A 25942-nucleotide genomic window follows, 5' to 3' on the forward strand; every position below is an offset into this window, starting at 1 on the left:
TTTAGTCAAAAGGAGGGGAACATGTGGGACAAAGAAGAAGAAATTGAGGCATAAGAAGACAAAGGAAAGAGATAAAAGAGAGAGGGAGACGGAAACGTCGGAAAGAGTAGAAGAAAATAAGGGAGAGAATGAGCGCCCGAAAGCAAGAGAGAAAAAGGGAAGAAGAAAATAGTGAGCGGAGCAGCTTAGAGAGAGAGAGAGAGACATGGGCGCTTTCTCTGTTTGAACTGCGTATGAAACCGACCCGGTTGAAGGATTTTGATTTGTTGAAGTTTGGTACGCGCTTTGGTCCGAGTCAGATTTGGATTTCTTGGGTAGGGGAACTTTATTTTGTTTTATGTTTGAGACGATTATGTAAATTTAACCGGTTTGACAACTTAGCCTGTCTGTTCATAGTGTATAAAGGAGGGTCTTCTTTTGGTCTTTTATATATTTTAACTTGTGGGGTCGGTAGGTCTGTCGTGGGAAGAAAAATGGACTCAAAAAAGCAAAGATAAAAGGTGGAGTTCTCCTTTTACCCGCCGAGGAAGAGGAACGCGCAGTGTAACTTTTTTTTTTTTTTGCTCAAATAGTTTACATCCTCATATACAAAGAGTATATGGAATGTAAAATAGCCTCTTTGCCTGCACAATTGAGCTCAATGATTTGCAGCAATGCAATTGTCATAAATCCGTTTATTCAGTCATTTTTTGTTTTCTACTTAAGCAACTGCCGTTTTATTGCTTGCTTCACCTGACTGGTCTCTCGTGATTTTGATGCACAATTCCCTCATTATGTACGTGCCATTTTGTACTTAAACAAAGCAGAAGTTTCTTCTAGTCTTGTTCATTCGTCAATGTCCTCTTGCCCTCATTCTAAAATGAGTCGGTCATCCAATCGAACTTTGCAGGGTTTGATTTATTGCGATGTTCAAATCCAACTTGGAATGGAACACGCGTTTCGTTTGCAATAGAAGCACTAGCAGCATATTTTGTGCTTTGAGAATTGCTTTTGGACATGATGTGAGAAAAGAGCATGTTTGATTACCTCATGGAGTGGGAATATCCAACAAATTGAAGAAAATTAAGAGTTGATTTCAAATGCTAGGAGAAAAGGAAGCCTCGATAGTTAGAATCCTATTTCCCACCTCAAATTTTAATGTGGATTAAAACATTGTAAAACGTCGCCATTGAGCTATTACTTACAGAGATCGACAGAAATCAGAAAGAGGAGCCGTGATTGAAAGATGCGAAAGAGAGAAATTATGGTGATGGATGAATAATCAGAGGGAGATGGGGATTGCAACGATAGGGACGTGCTGATGGTGGTGTCGATCAGGAGTAGCGGCTACAGCCTTGCGGGGGCGATGACGAGGCAGTGGCTGCTAAGTTGAACCTTTTTTTCTTTTCGCAAAGTGCAATTGGTTCTTCATATTGGTGTTTGTGACTAGTGGATGACGAAAACCATTTTCAAGTACTAAGGTGTTCAGGCAGCAGGCTGTAGCAAAACCTCTCTTATAAGCATTGTGCAAAAAAATAAAAATCTAAATTAAACAAGACTGAAAAAAAAAAAAAAAGCACCACCTATTGTTCCCAAGAGCCCTCCCTCCTAGATGTCTGAGTGTACACTGAACCTGATTGTTGTCAGTACAATCACATGATACAAGTGCTCATCGTCATGTTGGGACAAGAACAGTGTAAGTCCATAACTTATTTTTCACTCACTTATATATCATAAATTTTAAAAATTGATCACTTAATTGCCATCAGCAATTTGCCTTGCTGGAGAATTTGACGTGGATGCCGCAGCCCCCTGTTGCTTCCATGTTTTTGTGGGTTTCCCTCACAAAAGGTCTCCCGTCTTGCTTTGGTGTTTGCTTGACTTGGAGCTGCGTCTTCCCTTATGTTAAAAAGTAGAAATCATGTGAGTGCACATACTGATTTCAAGGAATTCATCGAAGCCGCTTCCTTGAAAGGGACCCCACCCGAAAGCGAGAATGGACGTTCCTGGATCAGCCTCCGATGCTTAAATTAAAAACAGAGACGACCCTCAAAATGTCCCCATTCAGACAAGACTTAAGTCCCTATCAAGCACGAAAAATATTCCCAAGTATAATTTTTTTAGGCCTAATTCCATAATAAAGCACCAACTTTACATAAAATCAAGCATATTATTACTGGCAGCTGAGTACAACAGATATTACTAGTAAACTCCTCGAGCAACAGCCACAAGATAAATGGTAACTGCCCAAATATCCAAGACAGTTGCAGGACTTGTTACTGAAGGCCAAGCTCACTAATCCGTGTTTGGCTAAACTGAACCTTCCAGTTAGAACTTAAGGCCAATCCCAAATCACAATAACTTTGTACTGCAATAGTTTGTGCCCTTCAATGCTAAATCGTACCGCAAACTCAAGAGACTTCGTCACAACGTCAACACGAGGTGTAATCATTGAGAAACAGGGAAAAGGAGAGAGAGGAGAGAGCTTAGTCAAAAGGAGGGGAACATGTGGGACACGGAAGAAGAAAATGAAGGCATAAAGAAGACAAAGGAAAGAAAGAGAAAAAAAGACTGGGAGACGTAAAGACGAGAAGAAAGTAAGGGAGAGAGAATGAGCGTTACAAAGCAAGAGAGGAAAAGGGAATAAGAAAATAGATGGAGCGGAGCAATTGAGGGAAAGAGAGAGGAAGCTGCATGCGCTTCGTCATTTTAAGTTGGGTACAGAGCCCGACCCGTTTGGAGGATTTTCATTTGTTCAAATTTTGCTTTCAATTGGTGAGAAGTATGTAAGTTTGACCAGTTTGACTACTTGGAGACTTTTGTTTATATTGCGCACAGAGGTGGGATTTCTTTCGGCCGTACAAAAGAAGGGGCCATATATACTCTTGAGGAAAAAAAAAAAGGTGTGGCCATTTTCTTTATGGAGACTGGCGTTTCAAGCTATGAGTTAACTCCCCGCTAGGCCAAAATACCGCAGGTTTAAATGTCATCTAATATTGGGAAGAACTTGAACATGTGAAGTGGATCATTTGCAACTCACTCTCTTTATGAAATAAAATTCAGATCGAACCACGTAAATTTCTTATAATCGTTATTTTTCCTTATTGATTTATTGGGTTATTTCATTTTCTCACATTGATTTAAAGGCAAGAGCCAATTGGCTTCCACTTTAATTTTGCAATTATTAACATCAAAGTTAAGATTAGGATTTATCGAGTTTTGATTTGGAGCTTTCATTTGTCTAATCCTCGTCTAGAAATTCTGTTATTCTAATTTTGTGTGGAACAAAAATAGAAATTAAGAAGTTTAACGGGAGAAACGGCTTGGGCGGTGGAGTGGGATGGGTGTGCTATTAATAACCAAGGTTTGACCTGAGTATTGGATGGCAAAGCTAATTGCTGAAAAATGCTGATAAAGATGAGATAATGGAGATAGCAAAGAGTATGGAGGACTAGCTACTAAGGGCCAAGCACCCCAAGTCACGTTTTGGTAAACTGAATTTGCCATTTAGAACTTAAGGTCAATCCCAAATTAGAATCAACTTTTTGCTACAGCAGCTTGTTTTGATGCTAAGTCTTTACTGCAAACATAAGAAACTTCGTCACAACGTCAATGGGGGAAAAGAGGCGGAAAAAAAGGAGGAAAAAGGAAGGAGAGAGTTTAGTCAAAAGGAGGGGAACATGTGGAACTAGCGCGGAAAGCAAAGGAGAGAGTAGGAAAAAGAGAGGGGAGCGTAAAGAAGAGAATAAAATAAGGGAGAGAGACTAGCGCGGAAAGCAAGAGAGGAAAAGGGAAGAACAAAATACAGAGTGAGCGGAGCCGCTAAGGGCCCGTTTGATAACACTCCCGTGAACAACTGATTCCACTCTTTTATTTTCGGGAAAAAAAAAAAAAAGTCCATTTGGTAAATCTTTTATTTCTGGGAACAAAAATAAAAATTTTTTGTTCCTTGAAAATAGATTTGGAATAAAATCAAAATGTAAAGAAAAATTGCGTCTTGATTCCGAGAATAATTCCTAAAATCAAGTCTAACTTCTTCTTTTTCTATTTTCCTCTCTTCTCTTCTTTTCTTTCAGTTTCTTCTTCTTCCTTTCTCGGTCGGTCGACGGCCTCGACCATGACCAAAGGACTGGCTAGACGAGGGCCAAGTGACCTCGCCGGTTAGGCCTTGCCGGCGCTAGGGCGAGGCCAACCTCGCACCGCTAGACGAGGTCAAGCCTCGTCGAAACTAATAAAAAAATTTAGAATCCTACCAAACACATTTCTATTATGAGAATAAAATTTTTATACTGTTACCAAATACGCTCTTTTGCTAAAAAATTATTGCCAAAAATATCATTAAAAAAATCATTTCTATGATCGAAGCTATATACTCTATAACATAGGCCTTATCCACACAAGTAACGGAGAACATACGAAAGCTTTGGAATCAAAAATTGCTCTTGGAAGCAGAATCGTTACCAAACGCACTCTAATAGAGAGAGATAGGAGCTACGCGTGTGCTCCCAATATCTGATAAACCATAATACAAAATTTTATTGAAACTTTCGTAGTTAAGTTATAAATTCAGATCCATTCAAATTCTAAGTTGTTGGTGTCATTGGATAGAAGTTTACCTGATGATGCAAGTGTCAACATAAATAAGTCCTTGTTTCAAGTTCTTCATTATATGGCATGCCCTATTGCATAATTTGATATGTGAAGAGCATATTAAGAAGAGTAGATCAGTATGATAAAATCTAATTAGTGGGACTAAGCTTTGTTGATGCACGAGTTGTGCGGATCCGCAACTGGACAGTAACGGACTCGAATGCTTTGAAGAATTCGCACTGCCAATAAAAAAAGAAGTGGTCGGACGTTTATCCTTAGCCTCTCCTTTTTGCAGAAGGAGAGGATAAAGATAGAGAAGGCATACGTTGCCAAAGGACATTTGTATAATGTAGAATGAGGTCACGGGGCTTATTATAGTGGGCTCATCCACAAGTTAGTGTGCTCTATGAGCTTTTTTCTTACTTACAAGGCCCAATATTTCTTGTATTTATCAAGCTTGGCCCAACCAATGCGATGAATCAAGCAGAATTCTCTTCCTTCGTTAGTACAGTTCCAAGAGAAGTGACAGGTTCTTTAGTAAATACATATTCAGGCAACTACGCTATGCATAACGAAGCAATATGACGATATTCAAGGAGAGTGACATGTTATGAGTGGTAGGTAAATATTCAGGACAAGCGGTCCATTTACATGATCTTGTAGAGCTAAATACAGCTCTATCAAAATAAAAATGTTTTCTCCATCTTGAAATAACAACAGAGCGTTCCAATGAAATAGTCATTAATTAGAAGTAAAAAAAGAAAAAGAAAAGTTTTTGTCCCATGCTTCTACGCTTTTCTAATCAAATCCCGGCATTTCTAATTTTCTAACAAAAACCTTCTACTTGCACAAATAGTCAAATGAAGATCTTCCAACATCATATTTGGCCAAACCTAGCCGCTATAACCGTCTAACAACATCAAGACATTTTATTGACATGGATGCTACCATGGAAAAAAGGAAAAGAAAAGAAAAGAAAAGAATTCGTCAACATTGATAAAATATACCCACATCACACTCTAATGTCGTCTAATAGTTGTGTCCCCGAATTTGGCATCGGAAGACTTGATTAATTAATTTGTGCAAATGGAAAATTTTGGTTAGAAAAATTAAAAATTGATTAAAAAATTTCGTGAAAATGTAGGAGTGGAAAGCAAAATTTTTTCCGGAATTAAAATATCCAAATAGAAAAACATCGCAGGAGGGGAAATTCTCGCATAGATTGAGTTCGAGGCCCAACCACGTATAACCGCATGGAGTTCATACAAAAAGAAAAAAGAAAAAAGAAAAAAGAATGATCATTTCTAACCTTCCAACATGACCATGACCGCATGCACAAATATGATGGCTCATCCATAAGCCCGTGAGGGGAAGGCATGAGACTGTTTATTTTATCATATTTATAGACAATTATACTCAATTCGAATGTGTCTATTTGATTTCTCTTAAATATGAAGTATTGAGTTAATTTCCTGCAGGTATGCATCCCACAATGGGCGAATAACTCCCGTTCAAGCCCTTCAGGGACGGCTTTTTAGCAGAAAATTACTCGGCCCTTTAGTTCAGAGCCTAGAGACACCCAAACATTCCAGGATGGAATCGTTTCTAACCTATCCAAGCTGCATTTCTTGGAGGATCCTACCAGGCTAGAAAAAACTTTCCACTTTTATGAGCACAAAGGTGTCTCTTACCATCAATTTCTTCGAATAGGATGGCTGCCCAATATTCATCACTGGCGTCAGTTTGAAGAAATATTTTTTCCTGTTGATGGTATTTGCAATGGGAGATTCTGCATAATCTCCTTAAGCTCAGCAACTGCTTTAATCTAGGCTTTTCCCCAAGGTGGGGGATTCTTCTTTAGCGTGGATTGCAAAGGAATCAGGAGCTTTGCAATGTTTGGGACAAAATCCCTGAGATAATTGATTATCCCAAGAAATTGCTGAACTTGTTTTGTAGTGAAGTTATCTTCAGGAAACTTCAATAATTCTTGAGCAATATGTGGCCCTCGGGTAGTACGTACCTTTGTTGAGGTACATACCAAGAAATTCAATCTTTGTTTGGGCAATATTCATTTTCCTTTGAGAAAGCATAATGCCATGCTTTTTGATGATTTCTGCAAATTGCTCAAGGAGTTGGCAATGTGACTACTCGTCAGGACTGTAGAGCAAAATGTCGTCAATGTATACGGCTGCACTTGATAAGATTGGTTGGAAAATACGACACATGGCCTTTTGGAAAAGGGATGGTGCTACCTTTAAGCCAAAAGGAAGTACTTTCCAATGAAAGTATTGGTTTGGAATACATAATCATGTCTTGGATTTGTCTTCAGGATGGATGCTCAATTGCCAAAATCCGGCTTTGAGATTGAATTTGGAATAGATATGGGCCTTGGTTAGACCAGCAAAGAGAGAGTCTCTGGATGGTAAAGGGAATTTATCATTTTGGAAAAAAAGGTTGAGAGGTTGATAGTTGATTACCAATCTTATTTTTCCCTTGTTTTGCTAAGAACGCTTATTGACGTAAAAGGCTTTGCAGGCCCATTGAGAATCAGAGATTTCAATAAGGCATTGTTGCAATAATTCTGAGCATTCCCTTTGAGCTAAAGCCAAATGTTCTGGCTTCATTCCCATGTGACTCGCCTTAGTTGGATTTATATCTTCATTCTTCTTGAAGGGAAGACGAACAAAGAACTCTGGATTTTCCCATAAAGGATGGGAACATTTTTGAGCGAATTCTGAATGGGATTCCGAACAAGACTCTAACAACTTTTGCATGATTGGATCTAATAGACTCATCTGAATGGAAAAGATTCTATGAATATTGACGAACTCAGAGAATTGGTCTTTATATTTAAGACATTTTCCAAGAATGATACGGAGTTGAGAGATTTGAGTCATGATATCCCACTTAATTATCAAGTCTTTATTGGGAAGGCTTGATCCAAAGATTTTTGTGGTTATAGAACATTGCGGGAAGAATTGGACTGTTACGGGAGTGGTTCTGACATTTGTGGAGAAAGTATCTCCTGAGGCAGAATTGAAATATCGGATGTAAGGAGTCCAGAATTCTTCGGAAGAACTTTGGTGTCCAATATTGAACAACTTGCTCCGTGTCAATGATGGCGATAACAGTGATGGGTTTTGCAAACTTTGAAGTGAGGATTTTTACAGGGAAATGGGGATAGTGAGTTTAACTTGAAAATATGTCAAAGTTAGGTTCGAGATGAGGATGATATATAAAAATATCTTCAAACTCCGAGTCCGACTCAATTTCACTGGAAGTTTGGTAAGAGGGAATGACACAAACAGTTTGTTCAAATGGTTCTTCGTCAGCAGAGAATAAGGATTCAATATCATCATTTTCAAGAGAAATACCCATTTCATTCTCAATGTGATGAATTAGACGATTCTGATCTTTTCTTGCTTGTGGACAATTTTTGGCAACATGTCCTTTCTGGTTGCAAATGTAGCAATGGTTTGATTTCTTGTGGCCTGTGCAATCCTTCTTTTTGCGTAAGTATCGACATTTCTTCTTTTTGGAAATACTTGGACCCGTGTTTGGATTTGTTTATCCAAAACTTCTTGTAATGTTTTTTTTTCCGAGAGAACTTACCACAAGTACCATCACAGTCTTGCTTGGAGCATTTGATTTTTAACTTCTGACAAGAGCAAGCTGATTCAAGGCATTTTTCATATGCGATGTATGTATGGACCATCTGACGCTTTAAGCATAATTCTTCTAGGCATAGATGGACTTCTTGTTGTATTTCTCCCAAGGGAATATCTTGTACTCTCCTTTGTTTTCCAAAAAAGGATCTTTCAACCATCTAGGATAGTTCCTTAGGGATGGAAGTAAGGAAAACATGCTTTAAATTTGGATCTCGCGCCAATTTGGTAAAAGTCAAGCATCACTCGATAATGCTTATCAAGATGCTTCTTCCTGGAGGGAGCAGCATTTTCTTTCAAAAATTCTCCTTTTCATCTCTATGAGATCAGTGGGTTTTCCCATAAAGACATGATATAAGAGAGTGATGGCATGGCCGAAATTTGGTGACATCAGGAAATGAATCCGGTCCTGTTCAGAAATTGATTGCCACCAAAGTTTGAGGCTACTTGTGAACCTTGTAACAAAGTTGTAAAGGACACCATTCACATCATGGTTGGTAATGGACTGAGTATTCAACCAAAATCAATTAAATAAAAATAAAATTATTGAAAATCTGATCGAGGTAGAAAACATCTATTTGATGAGTTCAAAAATTTATGTGATAAAAAATGAATATAAAGACAGTTGTCTATTTCCTATATTCTTTAACAAAAATGTGTTGGGGAAATGGAAAAAAAAAAACTATACTAGAAATAGTTAGGTCCATAATTGCGTATGTTAACTTACATGTCACATTTTGGGTGATGCTTTATTAATTGCTGCCTATATACTTATTCGTGTGCATTCTAAATTAATTACTTTTACTTCATATGAGTTATGGACATATAAAAAACCTGATTTAAGTTTTATTAAACCGCAGGGTTGTGTTGCCTATACTCATGAGCCCTTTTATAAGTATGGGAAATTGGGTCTCAAAAGCAAAAAGAATATTTTCATAAAATAATCAGAACACTCGAAATGGTATATGTTTATAGGTAAGTAGGAAAGTTGGAGTATAATTTAATTTGAATAACGAGATATCACATTCTTAGAGAATAAATTTTATTAAGAATGGCAAAATAGGTGAGGAGTACTTCCTATTTGAAACATTGAATTAAGATAGTAAACTTAATAAAGTTCAAATGGGAGTAATATGAGAAGTTATGAATTAAATTCGACTAAGTCTTAATTACAGCTATCTGATGAGATGATATCATCATTATTTAATCCAAGTGAGAGCATAATGGAAAATAACATACAAAATGTATAATTTCTTGTATAATAAACAAGTCATAAAAGTATTCCCTGTCGATATTTTTATATTGAAGATGAAACTTTTATAGTTACTCCACAAGATGAAAATAAGCCAATAAATGTAAATGAGGCTCTAAATTGCCCTAATAAAAAAAATGGATGCATGTAATGGAAGAAGAAATGGAGTCAATGAAATCAAACCATGTTTCGGAACTAGTTGATCTTCCAAAAGAACACAAAGTCATTGGGAATAAGTAGGTTCTCAAAATAAAACGTAAAGTTAATGGCGTTGATGGCTCAATAGAGAGATATAAGGCTCGTCTTATGGCAAATGAGTATAACCAATAGGAATGGATTGATTATGAGAAAATATTTTCTCCTATGGTGAGATTTAAATCAGTTCGCCTTATTTTAATAATAGTAACTAGAATGAATTTTGAGCTGCATCAAATAAATATAAAGATTGATTTTCTCAATAGAAAATTATATGAGGAAATTTATATGGAATAACCCATTGGTTTTATTTTAAAAGGCCAAGAACGAAAGATATGTCAACTTTTGTTAATACTGTTAAAAGTTTGTTATCTTCCAACTTTGAGATGAAAGACACGGGTAAGGCTGTATACATTCTTGGAGTTAAGATTTCAAATGATCATTTGAAAAAATCATGGTCTCTTTTGCAAGATATTTATATAAATAAGATTCCTATTGCAAAAGGTAAAGGATTGAGCCGTAAATTTTATCCAAAGACTCCACGGGAGAAGGAATAAATGTAATGTGTTCCTTATGCTAGTGTTGTTGGAAGCTTAATGTACATTATAATGTGTACAAGACCAAATATATGTTTTGTAGTTGGAATGATAAATAGATATCAATATAATCTAGGACAAGCACATTGGAAAGCCGTCAAAAAAAAAATACTGAGGTATTTGAAGTGAACTAGTGATTATACACTGAGTTATCAATGAAAAAATTTGCGGCTTAAAGGCTATTCAGATGTTGATTAGGAATGAGATTTAGATTAAAGGAAATCTACCTTTGGATATGTATTTTTACTAAGTAATGGCGTCATATCCTCGAGCAATAAGAAACAAACATGTATAGCCTTGTTCACAATTAAAACTGAGTTCGTGACTATCAATATTAATATAAAAATGTGTTGGCTTAAGAAATTTTTAGATCATTTAGGTGTTGTTAAAAATGATGTAAACTCATTGTTGGTTAATTGTGATAGCTAAGCAGCAATAGCGTACACCAAAAATGCAAAATATCATGGTAAGACCAAATATATAAATACTAAGTATAATTTTGTCAAAAATATGATTGCACGAAAAGATGTAAATTTACAGTACATATCTACGCATAGAATGATAGAATTTCCTATGACAAAGTTAATACATAGAGATGCGTTTTGTGACAATGCAAAATCACTAAGACTGCGTAAAGACTAATGTACTAAATATTGTAATTTCCCTAATGAAATTGTCTTTCATTATTAATGCATATACTTTTTTATTTGACATTTATGCATCTTGATGCCTAGTGCATCATATAAAGTATGCCGAATAGATAAGAGATTAGCCCATTCACATAAGCAATCGTCTTTATTTACTATGTAATATATAGAGATGAGAAGGTTTTTAAGCTTATTGTATATGTGATAATCAAGAACTCAAGCTTAAAATATAGATGTTGTTTTAACTAAGTATTAAAATGATGACATAATATTTATTATCCTTAAAAAAAAAAAAAGTCAAATATTTATTATGTTAAAAAATACGTTAAAAAAATAACCCACATATTTTACTTTATCTATCTTTGACGTTAAATATGAGTTCTGATGGATTTTTTGAATGAGTAAATACATGAACTCAAGTTAGACATTAGGTATGTCTAAATTATCATCTATATGGTATTCAAATCGAAGACATATGCTTCATGGGAAAAGAGTTAATACCGTAATACGTACTTCATACTACGTATGCATGAAACAATTAATAAGAGTGACAAAAGTTTTGATTTCAACTTGTATGCGGTTTGAAACTCTTAAGAAAAAGAGTTCCTCAATTAAATACCTTTATAGCTCTTACTTATTCTCAAGATTTCTATTTAATGTTTGTTATCTTAAAATGTTGCTAATGATAATGTAAATGATTCGATCTAATAGGATATTTTTAGAAATGTAAGTTGAACTGAAGTTGAAAGTTTTAAGAAAAGATGAAGATCGAGTTTAGAGAATCACATTCTAATTTTGTATTCATTAATCGACCAATTATGATTGTTTTTTTAATAATCATAATTGTGAATACAATATGTCATTATTAAAAATAGATCGAAAGATATATATGTGATCGATCAATTTAGGTTACTATATACTATATCTACTAAAAAATGTGATATCCATTTTGAATTACTATATATTTATAACAATATATGGCAATGAGCTCTTGAAGTATGTTAGTTGCACGGATTATTTATTAGTATGAACGTTGCAGAGAGGTAAAGAAAGAGTTCTGTTCAGTCAACTATGTGTAAGTGGGAGATGATGGATTTTTTATTTGATGAGTCAACCGAGGCCCATCCATCCATGTTGTTCCAAACCAGCCCATAAAGGAAGAGCCCATGAAAGAGGAAAAGCGGTTGTTTTTTTCAATAAAAATTAATTGGTATATATAAAAGAAAAGGGAAAAAGGAAACATAAAAATAAAACTGTAGAAAACAGGACAGTACATTCTTTCTTTCTTTTTAATAAAATAGTGAACTCTTTCAAAGAGCAGAACTATAAGGATTTCAATTAATTCCTCTAAGATTGCAACAAATACTTAATTTGAAAACAAGATGTTCATCTTCGTACATTCTTTTTCAGGAATTGTTTTTTAGGTATTTAATCATTTGAGTATCGATTTGTTTTTCAGGAATCCGTTCTCGACAAGTCCCAAATACAATTTTTTTAATGGATATGTTAAATTCATTTCTCCATCAAGCTAAGCTAGGGAACCAAACCTGTTAGCAAATATCCAAGATAGTTACAGGACTAGTTAACGAACTACTCAAGCAACAACATTAGCTCACATGAATAATAACTGCCCAAATATCCAAGATCGCTATAGGACTAGTTATTAAAGGCCAAGCACACCAATTCACATTCGGCTAAACTGAACCTGCCATTAGAACTTAAAAGGCCAATCTCGAATCAGAATCAACTGTTTGCTGTAGCAGCTTGTGCCCTCTGATGCTAATTCTTACTATAAACAAAAGAGACATCGTCACAACATCAACAGGAAACGTAATAATTGAGGAAAAAGAAAGAGAGGGGAGAGTTTAGTCGAAAGGAGGGGAACATGGGTGACATGCAAGAAGAAAATGAGGGCATAAGAAAACGAAGGAAAGAAAGAGAAGGAAAGAAGAGAGAGAGAGAGAGAGAGAGAGAGAGAGAGAGAGACGTAGAGAATAGAAGTAAATAAGGGAAAGAAAATGAGCGCCAGAAAGCCGAGCAATTGAGGGAGAGAGAGGAAGCTGCATGGCCGACTTCCTCTTTTTCAACTGTGTATGAAATCAATCGGTTTGGATAATTTTGATTTGCTGAAATCTGGCTTGTGCTCTAATGCGAGTCAAATTTAGATTTCATGGAAGGTGGAACTTGATTTTGTTTTGGGTTATTATTACAAAAAAAATCCCAAACCGGTACACTTATGACAGATTGATTTAAAATTAATTTTTGGACCACTAAAAATAGTAAACTAGTATACTTGCGATAAATTTATCCAAAATTAATTTTTTGTCACTAATAACCCCAAAGTAGTACATATTTTCATCAAATTTTACTGTGAATTTTTTTAACTAGATGACACATAATAATAATTCAGTTGACCTAGCAAGTCCATGTAGAAATCTAGGAGATCAACAAATAGATTTCCGGGCATATCTGAGCAGAACTTCTTTAATGGTTGTGTAAATATAGCCTCTAATGTGTATTATAATCGCTTATTAAGTTCCCTTAAACACGCATTTTCTTACAACTCCCTCCCATTCGAAGCCTTGTAACCGAAATGGGACTACATGTTAACTACTTGCTCAGTTGCTTGTCATGTTAATTTATACTTGATTGTATTTTGTTAGTTAACTAATGGCGTGATTAGAGGTATAATTTTTCAAATTGATACTAATATTTATTCCTTCCAAAAATTGGAGTACTAATTTTAAAAACGATTGCAACCAGGGTACTGGATAATTCGAATTTAGTTAAATATATCTTCTTTTTGTTCATTTGTGTTCATAATAATTAATAAGTCTATTTTAATTATTTCTTTTGGATATACAATTTCGTTCTTATTTTATATTATTCTGGCGCAATATGTGGGTTGGTGTCTAGTTACGTAACTAAATTAAAGCATCTTTGGCTAAGTTCAATTCGTTAAGATATTTATTTTTTTGCTAGTGACAAAGAAGGTTGTAGCACGAACGTAATAATTGTTTTAAAAGATAACTATAACTAAATATAAACTTTATATGCTTTTGCTCACTGAATTGGATCACTTGAATAAAATAATTACAATTTATAAAAATTTCATTAATAGATTATAGGAAATGCTATGCTAATGGCTCCGTCATTTTTTTTGCCAATAACGGAGCATTCTTAAACACTCATATTTCATAAAAACTGGATCACTTTCTTCAACGGTTTTTAAAATAAATAAAATATTTACTTGTGATATATTTTTCTGATGCAACAATAAGAGGAAATTGAGTTCTAAGTAAAGGAAAGAATCGATCCACGCGCAGAAAACACTTTAATTGAGGTACAAACAAAGCTTGCAATATCAAGGCTATATAAGATAAATTTTCTTGCATGTAACTTTTCTTTCAAAACTCAAAGCATTTAAAAGATTAAGTTTTAAAAGTCTATGAAATACTATTTATGATTCTACATGTCTATATTGGTATAATTTGAAAAGTTTCATATTTTTTTGCTAAATAGAACTCCAATTACAAAAGTCGTACTTATGTTTTGCCTTGTATTCAATTGTGTACGCATATTTTTGTAGAAGTAGATGTATTTTTAAACTCTGTTGCCAATTAATTTTTGGCATAATTTGTATACAGTTCTATTCAAAGTAAAATTTGTAGTCATTTCTTGACTAATTATGATATTTTCTATCTAAAATCATCAAAAAATCCGTCTCCTCTGATAATAATTGAAGAACAACTTTGGGTAAAAGATATCATTGCAGGATCAATTCCAGCAAAACATGAATGTATAATTTTCATAATACGCAGGAGCCATCTAATATTTGGGCAAACAATGTTGAGCCATCTAATCACCTGAAATTCGCGGGAGAAAATACTCCAATCCAGTCATCACTTGATGGGTTGGGAGAGCTATACTCCAATAACACCCACTCCGCATTTTGCCCCTGAAACAGAAAATGTAGCTAGCATCAACCTCCACCACCGCCTTCATTTTTCACAATTATGGTTGATCCGGGTCTTCAATACAGAGTACTAATAATCTTTTAAAGCATTCTAAGGAACCCGAGTGAATGACCAACCCTAGGATATCCAGCATCAACAGGAAGAACAAGCAATCAGAGCCACTCAGCAGCCTAAACTCCAGCTATAAGCATTTCACCAGCCCCAAAATAGAAAAGACATCATGAACATCTCAACAAGAGAACCAGCAATTGAATGAGATCAAATTTGCAGCAAGCACGAATTTAACGAGACATCAGCAACTAATGCTGAATTTCTTTCACAGTGACATTAAAGAAAAGCTCGCCAGTTCAATAAAACATAATCGTTTTAAACACAAAGTCGCTCTGTCCAGGGACTGATCAACTAGGCAGAGAGAGATAAAAAATGAACCATACGAAACAAGACTAGGCAAAAACATCAAGTGGCACATAGATGATAGGGTTTATATGATCATTGGGCAGATTTTCTTCTCTATATGTCAGCTACTTAAAAGTTGAAACCCTAAATATGCACAAATACCATGTAAATCCTCCAACATGAAACCTAACACGAGAGAGAGATACTCCCAATTCAATCTGAAGTCCTCTTTGCAGTCAGTCGCTGGTCACTCGTTGCAGTGCTCGTCATGTTCTCTCACCCTTCTGCGAACGCTCTTTCAACTCTCTCCTCCACGCCCCCCCAAACGTCTTCGATGACCTGACGACCGTGGAACAACCCGCGACGAAAACGACAGAGATGGTTGATGAAGAAGTGGAGAGATCGAGGAAGGACGTGTTCGGGTGTGCGAGAGCCGCTGGGATATCCCCGCCCAGATTTGGCCTCTTCAGTGAAGTCGTTGACGAGGTAAAGCGGGAGGTCAAACCGAGGGTCTACGAGAGGCGGAGGGTTTGGTTCTGGATGGATTCGCAGACGCGCTAGCTATTCCTTGGGGCAGTGCCTCTTTATCTTCATGTCCAAACACGCCCCGTACTTTGATTCCCATTATATCAATTTTTCGTCCTCTTTAACACGGGATGGACGGGTTGCGTGATTACTCCCATTGACGTTATTACAAGAGTCTCACCCGTTTTAAAATATTTGATCGCGATTGCTCAGCACCACCGATGATCTAAAAGTACATGAGGTTTATTGAATTTGTTGTCAAAGCTCTTCTTATAAGGATGTGATTCTTACTTCACAACGACAAGAAGGCACCGGAGTCGAGGGCTGCCCTGACCAGAGTCTCAGGGGGCAACGCTGCCTAAAAGCTAGACGGTTTTTATTTTTGGACCTGTATTTCATTATTCGTTTTTGGCTTAGACTCTTGAATAACTCTTAAGTATATATAATCTCTCTCTTTTAGTTAAAAAATGTTATAGAGAGATGTGAAGTAATAATTATAGCGAAATCATCCGCTCAATGTAACCCTAGTTTAAGAGTGAGTTAAGATAAAAATCTTATATTTTGATTTTTTTTATCGCTTTTACACTCTACATCTTATGATTGTGCAGCGATCCTAACACTTCTGTAGGGGTATTAGGTGTCTAGAATCCACATGCACAAAGTAAGACGCATTCACTTCTGCCGCACGAGGTTTTGACCCTATTGCCTCGTGTTATGAGATATTGACTCTCATACCACTATGTCACCACCGATGATGCATGAATAGAAATTTACCCAAGGGGGGCTGGCAACATAGTTACGCTCATATCTTTTCAATTCATATTATATGATGTATGAAATGTTTAAAATGAGTTTGCTTCCACAATACATTTATTAAAAAGTCCAGAATTTATTTTTATTGATAGGATGGTATATTCTGAGATGTGACATGGTAACGTTATTTTATTTTTGTGATCCTACATTTTAGACCCATATTTTCTCTTAAAGTTGCGACTATTCAACGTAAAGTTTATCAACGCTTCGTACCCTTTCGTGACAACCGCCCATTTGGTAACCGTCTTGATGAGAGACGGGATATAAAAGGGAATGTATGTTCATTTCTGACAGGTGATGACAAAGTCTAACTCAAACTCTCTCATTCAGAATACACCATCAAGTACAAGAGTGAATTGGGATAGTAACGTGTCCCCAATTTTCTTTGATTTCAGGTTTTTTTCTGACGAACGTTGTAAAGAACAATGGCTGGAGGTTTGTCTTTATTGATCCTGGCTTCCGCATATGAATTATTTTGTCTAACATTTGGTATCAGAGCGTGTTAAAAGCCTCTGTCTTGTTTTGTTGTATTTATGTGTGTTTTCGGTGTATTTTGGCCATTTTTTGAGGATGAATAGTAACTTAAAGTTTTGAGGCCAAGAGAGATTCGCCGATTCCCGGAAAAATCCACACGACCCACCCCTTGATTTCGGACCCATACGGTCGCACCGCCATGAAGAACATTAGCCATGAGTTTTTCTGGTATATTGGTGTTCGCTGGAGGCTAATGGGGCGGCGGAAGTCATGGTGGTTGAGGATTTGCATTTGTGGAGTTTTTCGTTTGATTTGAGGGCTATTTCTCAGTCATTTTCGCCGTAACTTGGACCCATGTAGTTGTGCCGGCATGTTTTACAAAACCCATCATTTATTTCGGTCTGAGATGGGCTGTCGGAGAAGAAACGGGGCTGAAATCGCGGCTGAAAATGGCAAAAACCGACATAAAAACTTCTGTTCGCGCGAGGAAGAAGGCGCGTGGAGCCACGCACGCGCTGCGGTTGCAGGCGCGTGGAATCCACGCGTCACGCGCCCTCACGTGCACGCTCAGCCGTTGCGCGCGTGGGATCCACGCGCGCGACAATTGCCAAGCGCCTGCGCGTTGAACCGCGCGCGTGCGGGGCATGCGCCCACGCGGATTCTAGCGCGTGCTCAGCACGCGCTTGTTGTCTCCCTCCCGCGGCTATTTTTACACTTTTGGCCCAAAATTTTCATGTTTTTACAATCTTGCCCTTGGCCAATTTATTTATTTACTGTTCTGCCCTCGATGTATTTATTTATTATGTCATTTCGTGCATTTTTATGAGTATTGTATGCATGAAATTAAATGTCCAATGGTCCTAATATTTAATTAATTAGAGAGTGGCCACAACATCTGTAATTAATTAAAATTATATATTAAAAAAGCCTACAAATCATATTAAGAAATGGACATTAATTGTAATTAATTATATTAATATGATGAATTTTATCCCACGGGAATTTTCATTATATTAATATGATTAATTAGGATGAAATATCATATTATTTTTCTTAATTTACCCACAGGGATTAAGAAAAGGCATATAGTATGGTAGTTTCTTCATGAAGTAATTATGAATCTATTTAAATTAAAAACTTAGCCCACAGGTAGTTTTTATGTTATTTGATTCATAATGTGACATGTTTACATTGGTAAAACATGATTTATTTATATTTGTCTCAAATTTTGTGACATAAGCATGATTATTTGATATGCGGTTTCGCAACCTGTGAATTTCTCTGAATTTAAGTTTGATGTTCCAATACTTAATGGTGAGAACTATAAAGTTTGGAAGAAGTCAGTTCTTCTTCAATTGGGGTGGATGGACATTGACTATGCTATAAGGAAAGATGAACCACCTGCTCCTACTGATTCGAGCACTTCAACTGAGATAACTCTTTATAACCAATGGGAGTGGTCCAATCGCATTTATGCGATGTTTATAAGAGCTAAAATATCTCCTAGTATTCGTGGTTCGGTTGCTCAGCATAGCAATGCTAAGGCTTTATTGGAGGCCATAGATGCACAGTTTGAGAGTTCTGAAAAAGCGCATGCCATGACCCTGATTATGAAGTTTTCATCATTGAAGCTCACTAGTGTTAGAGGTGTGCGTGGGCACATCATGCAAATGAGGGACATTGCAGCTCAGCTTAAGAAACTTGAGGTTGAGATATCTGAATCTTTTCTTGTGTATTATATTCTAAACACTCTTCCACAACAGTATGCACTTTCAAGATCTCTTATAACACACATAAGAATAAATGATCAATTAATGAACTCATGACCATGTGTGTTCAAGAGGAAGAAAGACTGATTATGGAATTGGGAGAAGGTGCTCATTTGGCAACACAAGGAAAGGATAAGGGCTATGGCAAGCATAAGGGAAAAGGTAAAATACCTCCCCAAGTTGACATTAAGAAAGAATCCAAATATTTCTTTTGTAAACAGAATGGGCATATAAAGAAGGATTGTGTCAAATTTAAGGCCTGGCTCGAGAAGAAAGGTAATCCAATCTCTTGTGTTTGTTATGAATCTAATATGACTGATGTAAGTCACAACACTTGGTGGATTGATTCTGGATCTACAATCCATATTTCGAATTCTTTGCAGGGTTTTCAAAACCACAGAAAACCAGTAGGAAGTGAACAAAGCATCTATTCAGGAAACAAGATGCGCTCACATGTGGAAACTACTGGGACATATAGACTAGTTCTCAATAGTGGCTTTGTTTTGAATTTGGAAAAGACATTTTATGTTCCTAGTTTTTCTAGAAACTTAATTTCAGTTTCAAGACTTATACCTTTAGGATACTCTTTTAACTTTTCAGATTCAAACTTCAGTTTATCATTTAAATCTGAAATTGTTGGGAGTGGTACTTTGTCTAATGGTCTTTTTCGAATTAATTTATAAGACAATGCCTATTATGATGTGATGCATGTTCATGATAAAGCCGGTATGAAACGATGTGTTGTGAAAGAACATTCCTCTATGTTGTGGCACCAAAGATTGAGACATATCTCCATAGAAAGAATTAAGCGATTAGTAAATGATGGAGTACTCGGTACTTTAGATTTTACTGATTGTGATACTTGTGTGGACTGCATAAAGGGAAAGCAGACTAACAAAACAAAGAAATGTGCCAAGAAGAGTACATAAATATTAGAATTCATACATACATATACAAATATATGTAGTCCGAATATGGACTCTTATGGTCAGAAATACTTCATCTCTTTCATAGATCATTACTCACGTTACATGTATCTCTATTTGATTCATAATAAGTATGAAGCATTAGATGCCTTTAAGGTATTTAAGGCGGAAGTAGAGAAATAATGCAATAAGCAAATTAAGATCGTGAGATCAGATAGATGTGGAGAATTCTATGGTAGATACACTAAAGATGGACAAGCACCTGGTCCATTTGCCAGATTTCTTCAAGAGCATGGGATAGTTGCCCAATATACTATGCCTGGTTCTCCGGACCAAAATGGCGTAACGGAAAGAAGAAACCGGACCTTATTAGACATGGTGTGTAGTATGCTTAGCAGCTCCAAACTTCCTAAATCATTGTGGACTGAAGCACTTAAGACGGCAGTGTACATATTAAACCGATTTCCGACCAAGGCTGTCCCAAAGACACCTTTTGAGTTATTTAAGGGTTGGAAACCGAGTTTACATCATGTGCGCGTTTGGGGATGCCTGTCTGAAGTGAGAATTTATAATCCACAAGAAAAGAAGTTGGACCGAAGGACCATAAGTGGGTATTTCATTGGATATGCCAAAAGGTCTAAGGGATACAGGTTTTATTGTCCATCTCATACCACTAGGATTGTGGAATCAAGAAATTTTAAATTTCTTGAAAATGACTTGATCAGTGGGAGCGATCGACCGAGGGATCTTGTTCCTAAGGAAGATCATTCAGACACTTAACCTTCCACCTCAAGTTTAAGGTTGGTTGTTGCTCATAATGCCCCTTCAATTCAACCGGTTATTGAACAATCAATTGTTGAAGTTCCACAACCTGCTGATATTGATCTAGTAGATCCAGTTGTTCAGCAATTACCGAAAACTATTGAACAACCAGTTGAGCAACACGCTCCTCAAGAGAATGTTGATGCAACATTGAGAAGATCTGCTAGAATATTGAAATCGGCTGTTCCTAGTGATTATATTGTGTATTTACAAGAGTCTAACTACATTATTGGAGCTGAGAATGATCTCAAAACGTTTTCACAAGTCATGGATAATGATAAATCCAATTTGTGGTACAATGCCATGAAGGAAAAGATGAGTTCTATGGCATCTAACAAAGTCTAGGATTTGGTTTAGTTACCTGATGGTGCGAAGGCCATTGTTGTAAATGAGCCTTCAAAACTAAGAAGGATTCATTGGGTAATATTGAAAGATATAAAGCTAGACTTGTTGCCAAATGATTCACTCAAAAGGAAGGAATCGATTACACGAAGACTTTTTCTCATGTATCTAAGAAAGATTCTCTTCGTATTGTTTTGGCTTTGGTTGCCCATTTTGATATGGAATTACATCAGATGGATGTGAAAATGACATTCCTCAATGGAGAACTAGAAGAGGAGGTTTACATGAAACAACCTGAAAGATTTTCCTCTAGTAAAGGTGAGCATTTGGTGTGCAAGCTTAAGAAATCTATATATGGCTTGAAACAAGCATCCCACCAATGGTACTTAAGGTTTCATGATGTCATCTCTTCATTTGGTTTTTTAGAGAATGTCGTGGATCAATATATATACCAGAAGGTCAGTGGGAGCAAAATTTGTTTTCTTGTGCTGTATGTGGATGATATATTACTTGCAACCAATAATAAGGGGTTGCTACATGAGGTGAAACAATTTCTCTCTAAGAGTTTTGACATGAAGGATATGGGTGAGGCATCTTATGTCATTGGCATTAAGATCCATAGAGATAGACCTTGAGGCATTTTAGGATTATCTCAAGAAACCTATATCTATAAGGTCCTAGAGAGATTTCGAATGAAAAATTGTTCATCAAGTATAGCACCCATTGTGAAGGGTGACAGGTTCAATTTGAACCAATGCCCGAAGAACGATCTAGAAAGGGAACAAATGTACAACATTCCATATGCTTCTGCTGTTGGAAGCTTGATGTATGCTCAGTTTGCACTCGACTTGACATCGCTTTTGTTGTGGGAATGTTGGGAAGATATCAGAGTAATCCAGGTTTAGACCACTGGAGAGCTGCAAAAAAAAGTGATGAGATACCTTCAAGGTATCAAAGACTATATGCTTATGTATAGACGGACTGACAACCTGGAAGTGGTCGGTTATTCGGATGCAGACTTCGCGGGTTGCGTTGATTCACGAAAATCAACATCTGGATACATTTTTATGTTAGCTGGTGGAGCCGTGTCATGGAGAAGTGCCAAGCAGACTTTGACTGCTACTTTCACTATGGAGGCTGAGTTCGTTTCTTGTTTTGAGGCTACCTCGCATGGTGTATGGTTGAAGAGTTTCATTGCTGGGCTTAGAATTGTTGATTTTATTTCTAGGCCATTAAGAATATATTGTGACAATTCAGCTGCGGTTTTTATGGCTAAAAATGCCAAAAGTGGCAGTCGAAGTAAGCATATCGACATTAAGTATTTAACCATAAGGGAAAGTGTTAAGGATAATAAAGTAGTCATTGAACACGTTAGCACTGAATTGATGATAGCTGATCCTTTAACTAAAGGCATGCCACCAATGAAGTATAAGGATCATGTAACTAGTATGGGAATAGGTCCCATCATGTGATTTGTCGTCATATGAACAATTTTTGTTATATGAAACTCTTATTTAGTTGTAATGTCGATTCTCAATTTTGGTGTACACATTTTGTTGTTTATGAAAATAACATTTATCCTTGGTTCTGGAATAAACATGGTGTTTATTAATTAAGATTTGTTGTCACATATAGGCTGACATTAAAGAAATAAGATGCATTGTGATACATTGAAGATATTACTTACTCTTAGAGAACATGTCGCCATGATCCATGTGTTTTGTTTCTTTTCTTTAAGCATAAAGTTTTCGTGGAATTAGTTGAATAATCCGCATGATGAAAATGATGGGATCAAGTGGGAGAATGTTATTTATTTTTGTGATCCCACATTTTAGACCCATATTTTCTCTTAAAGTTACGACTATTCGGCGTAAAGTTTATCCACGCTTCGTACCATTTCGTGACAACCGCCCATTTGGTAACCGTCTTGATGGGAGACGGGATATAAAAGGAAATGTCATTCCTAACGGGTGATGACAAGGTCTAACTCAAACTCTCTCATTCAGAATACACCATCGGTACGAGAGTGAATTGGGGTAGTAGCGTGTCCCCAATTTTCTTTGATTTCAGGTTTTTTTTCTGATGAATGTTGTAAAGAACAATGGCTGGAGGTTTGTCTTTATTGATCCTGGCTTCCGCATATGAATTATTTTGTCTAACAGGTAAAACATACTAAAGTCGCATTATGTTGGATAGAGATAGTTTGGTAACCGTGGCTCAGCTTGAAGAACCAATGGCTCGGCGAGGGACAAGTCATCCCTTGATTCATTAAGACTGATGCTGTAAATATTGGGGGGTGTACTCCAGTTAAACCCCTGAATCAGCCTGGCAAGGAGCATAACGGTCATCGTCGTCCCAAGCTGCGCGGCAATGCAACCGCGCCGGCCACTGCTGAAGGAAATGAACCGCAGGTCGGGTTCTGTGAGCACGACTTCCACAGCATCACCCATGATGTGCCGCTCTGGCTTGAACTTGGTGGGTTCGTCCCACACTTCAGGGTTCCTGCCAAGACCCATCCGGCTCACGAGGATGTGGCTGCCCTTGGGGATGTGGTAGCCGGCCACGACGGCATCGGACAGGGCAACGTGCGGGACATTGAAGGGCGCAATCGGGTGGAGCCTGAAGGCCTCCCTACCGCATGCCTTGATGTAGTTGAGCTGGGGGATATCTGACTCTTGGACTAATCTCTCCTTTCCCACAACTCTATCAATTTCTTCTTTGGCTTTATTAAGGAGTTCAGGCCGATTTATCATCTCGGCCATTGCCCATTCCACTGCATTTGATGGATTGTCCACCGCGGCCATCATAATTTCCTTACACATATCAAGATTACAGAAACGTATGCATCTCAAGTTAACTTTAAAATCTAATTTATAACCACAATATGGAAATAAAAGCGTAGGTGTAAAAGTGTTCTGACTATAGGGAAATCTTTCTTAAAGAGCTTTTGAGATAAGTGTAACGACATTGACATTAGGACGCCTAGATATTGACTACATACGGAATAGGTAATTTTATACGTAGCGAAGTCTTTTGTTAGGATTTGTTTCTGCAATTGTAAGGATAAGGCTCTATTTGTACAATTTAACAACAAAGTCGTCTTGACCAAATATATAACCTCCTATAGTTTGCTTTCTAACCTTAAAAGATGACAATAAATGGAAATATACAAGAGGCAAGAATGGATTTTTTACCGTAGCCTGGGCTTTGATTTCATGTGGCGTTAGCAATGGCTTCCCTTTTGAGTCTTTAAGCGTAATAAGAACATCCAACAAATCTTGAGGCTCTTTTCCATTACTCTCCGAACTCAAATTGTCCCTCCATTGTTTGATTCTCTCGTTTATGATGGGGTCGTGCAACCTCCTAAACGTCATGGTGCAATCTTTCACAACCTTCTCATGCCCATCAAGGTCAAGCCCGACCAAGAATGGGAAATAATCGGAAACACAGAATGCGTAGAGATAGTTTAGTGCGTTGAACAGTGCATCCACATGTTGTTCTTCATCAATGGTTGGTCCTCCATCTTGCCTTCCCTTGCCAAAGTACCTCTTGTTGAACACCAACCTTCTTATCACATTTCCACAATAGTGCCTTGTTACGTGCCTCAAGTTCACTTGCCCTGGGCTTTTGCATTGGTTGAAGACATGCTTCAAGAGGTTATCGGCTTCCTCGGCCCTCTTGTCATGGAGCCACTTGTGTCGTGCGGGGCATATGATCTCCGACGTGAGGACTCGCCTCATCTTCTTCCACTGCTCCCCGTAGGGCGACATGACAGTAGTCATGTAGCCGCCACTGAATGCCCAGGCTGCCATCGAGATGGGCCTCGACATGAATGTGGCATCTTGCTTCTTAAGGAACTCCCGAGCGATCTTCGGGTCGGTTACAGGAATGACGTTCGTGTTCCCTATGCGAAAGCACGAAATTTCGGTGTCCATCTCCTCCATCCAACGAAGGATCCACCGGGCTGCGGGCTTGTTCCGGAGCATCTCAGGGGCGCAGCCGATCACAGGCCACGGGGCGGGCCCTGGAGGGAGTGGGAACGACTTGGATTTTCCTTCGACGCTTTTGCACCAAAAATGTTTGATGACATTGTGTAAGATGACTAGTGCCGGGAGAAGTAGGGCATAGGCCAAGGTGGCAAAACTCGTCATCGTGGCGGCAATCGAAGTACCGTCGACACGCTAGGTAGTCTTGGACTCTGTAATTCATAAGACTAGGATTTTGGGAAAATAAAGAAAATATGAGAGTTGTGAATGAACGTACACTGATATAAATGTGGCTGTATATATGCGGAAGCTGAAATCCACCAATCAATTACTTGACTAGTTTTTATTTAAAAGGATCTGATTCTATTCGGAGTAGATTAGCAAGGAATTAATAACTTCAGTCAAGGAATTAGATAATGGATAGGAAGAATTAAATAATGGATAAGCCAACGTTTATTTAGGAAGTTTCTTGTTTCCATATCAAGGTCAGTACAACATTTATGGTAGTTTCGATAGTCCAAAGCCGGCAAGTACTTGAGGAAATGTTACCCTGTAAAGCTACCTTGATTAGTTAGGAGAATTAAATAATTGATAAGCCAATGGTTTTTTAGGAAGATTCTTGTTACCATATCTAGCTAAGTACAAAATTTATGGCTGTTTTGATTGTCCAAAGCCGCTGAATACTTGAGGAAATGTTACTTTGCCCTATTTGGTTTAGCTGAAAATATTTTGCGTTTAGCATGTATTTTTTAAAATTCATTTGTCAAATATCAGCATTCCCAAAGGAGCTGCTGGGATGCATTTTAAAGATGCGTTCACCGAATCACTGTTCATCTTTTTCTTCTTTGCCGCCCATCTTCTTTGTTGTTTATCTTCTTCTTCCCCACTTGAGAGTTGGGCTTCTCCAGCAGCCGCCACCACCTTAGGGTCGCACGTCGCTAGTGACCATCGCCTGCGGTGGCGCGACCTACGACCTAGGTAGTGTCGC

General features: G+C 37.3%; 1 protein-coding gene across 1 annotated transcript; it reads right to left on the bottom strand.

Annotated features, from left to right (window-relative positions):
• Nucleotides 1–23151: 23151 nt before the first annotated feature.
• LOC104447352 (tyrosine N-monooxygenase) lies at nt 23152–25119 on the bottom strand. Its single transcript, XM_010061101.2, has 2 exons — nt 24163–25119; nt 23152–23781 (listed from the first exon to the last, which is right to left on the bottom strand). Exons 1-2 carry the CDS (start codon nt 25117–25119, stop codon nt 23152–23154), a joined length of 1587 nt encoding a protein of 528 aa, XP_010059403.2.
• Nucleotides 25120–25942: the final 823 nt, after the last annotated feature.

The sequence above is a fragment of the Eucalyptus grandis genome, chromosome 3 (assembly GCF_016545825.1).
Source record: "Eucalyptus grandis isolate ANBG69807.140 chromosome 3, ASM1654582v1, whole genome shotgun sequence".
NCBI lineage: Eukaryota > Viridiplantae > Streptophyta > Magnoliopsida > Myrtales > Myrtaceae > Eucalyptus > Eucalyptus grandis.

Bases quoted from the DNA above. Each gene is read 5' to 3' on its own strand.
- LOC104447352 (XM_010061101.2), bottom strand. From the start codon at position 25,119: ATGACGAGTTTTGCCACCTTGGCCTATGCCCTACTTCTCCCGGCACTA. The intron at 23,782-24,162 runs GTAAAAAATCCA...GATATGTGTAAG, and splicing joins AAATCAAAGCCCAGGCTACG to GAAATTATGATGGCCGCGGT.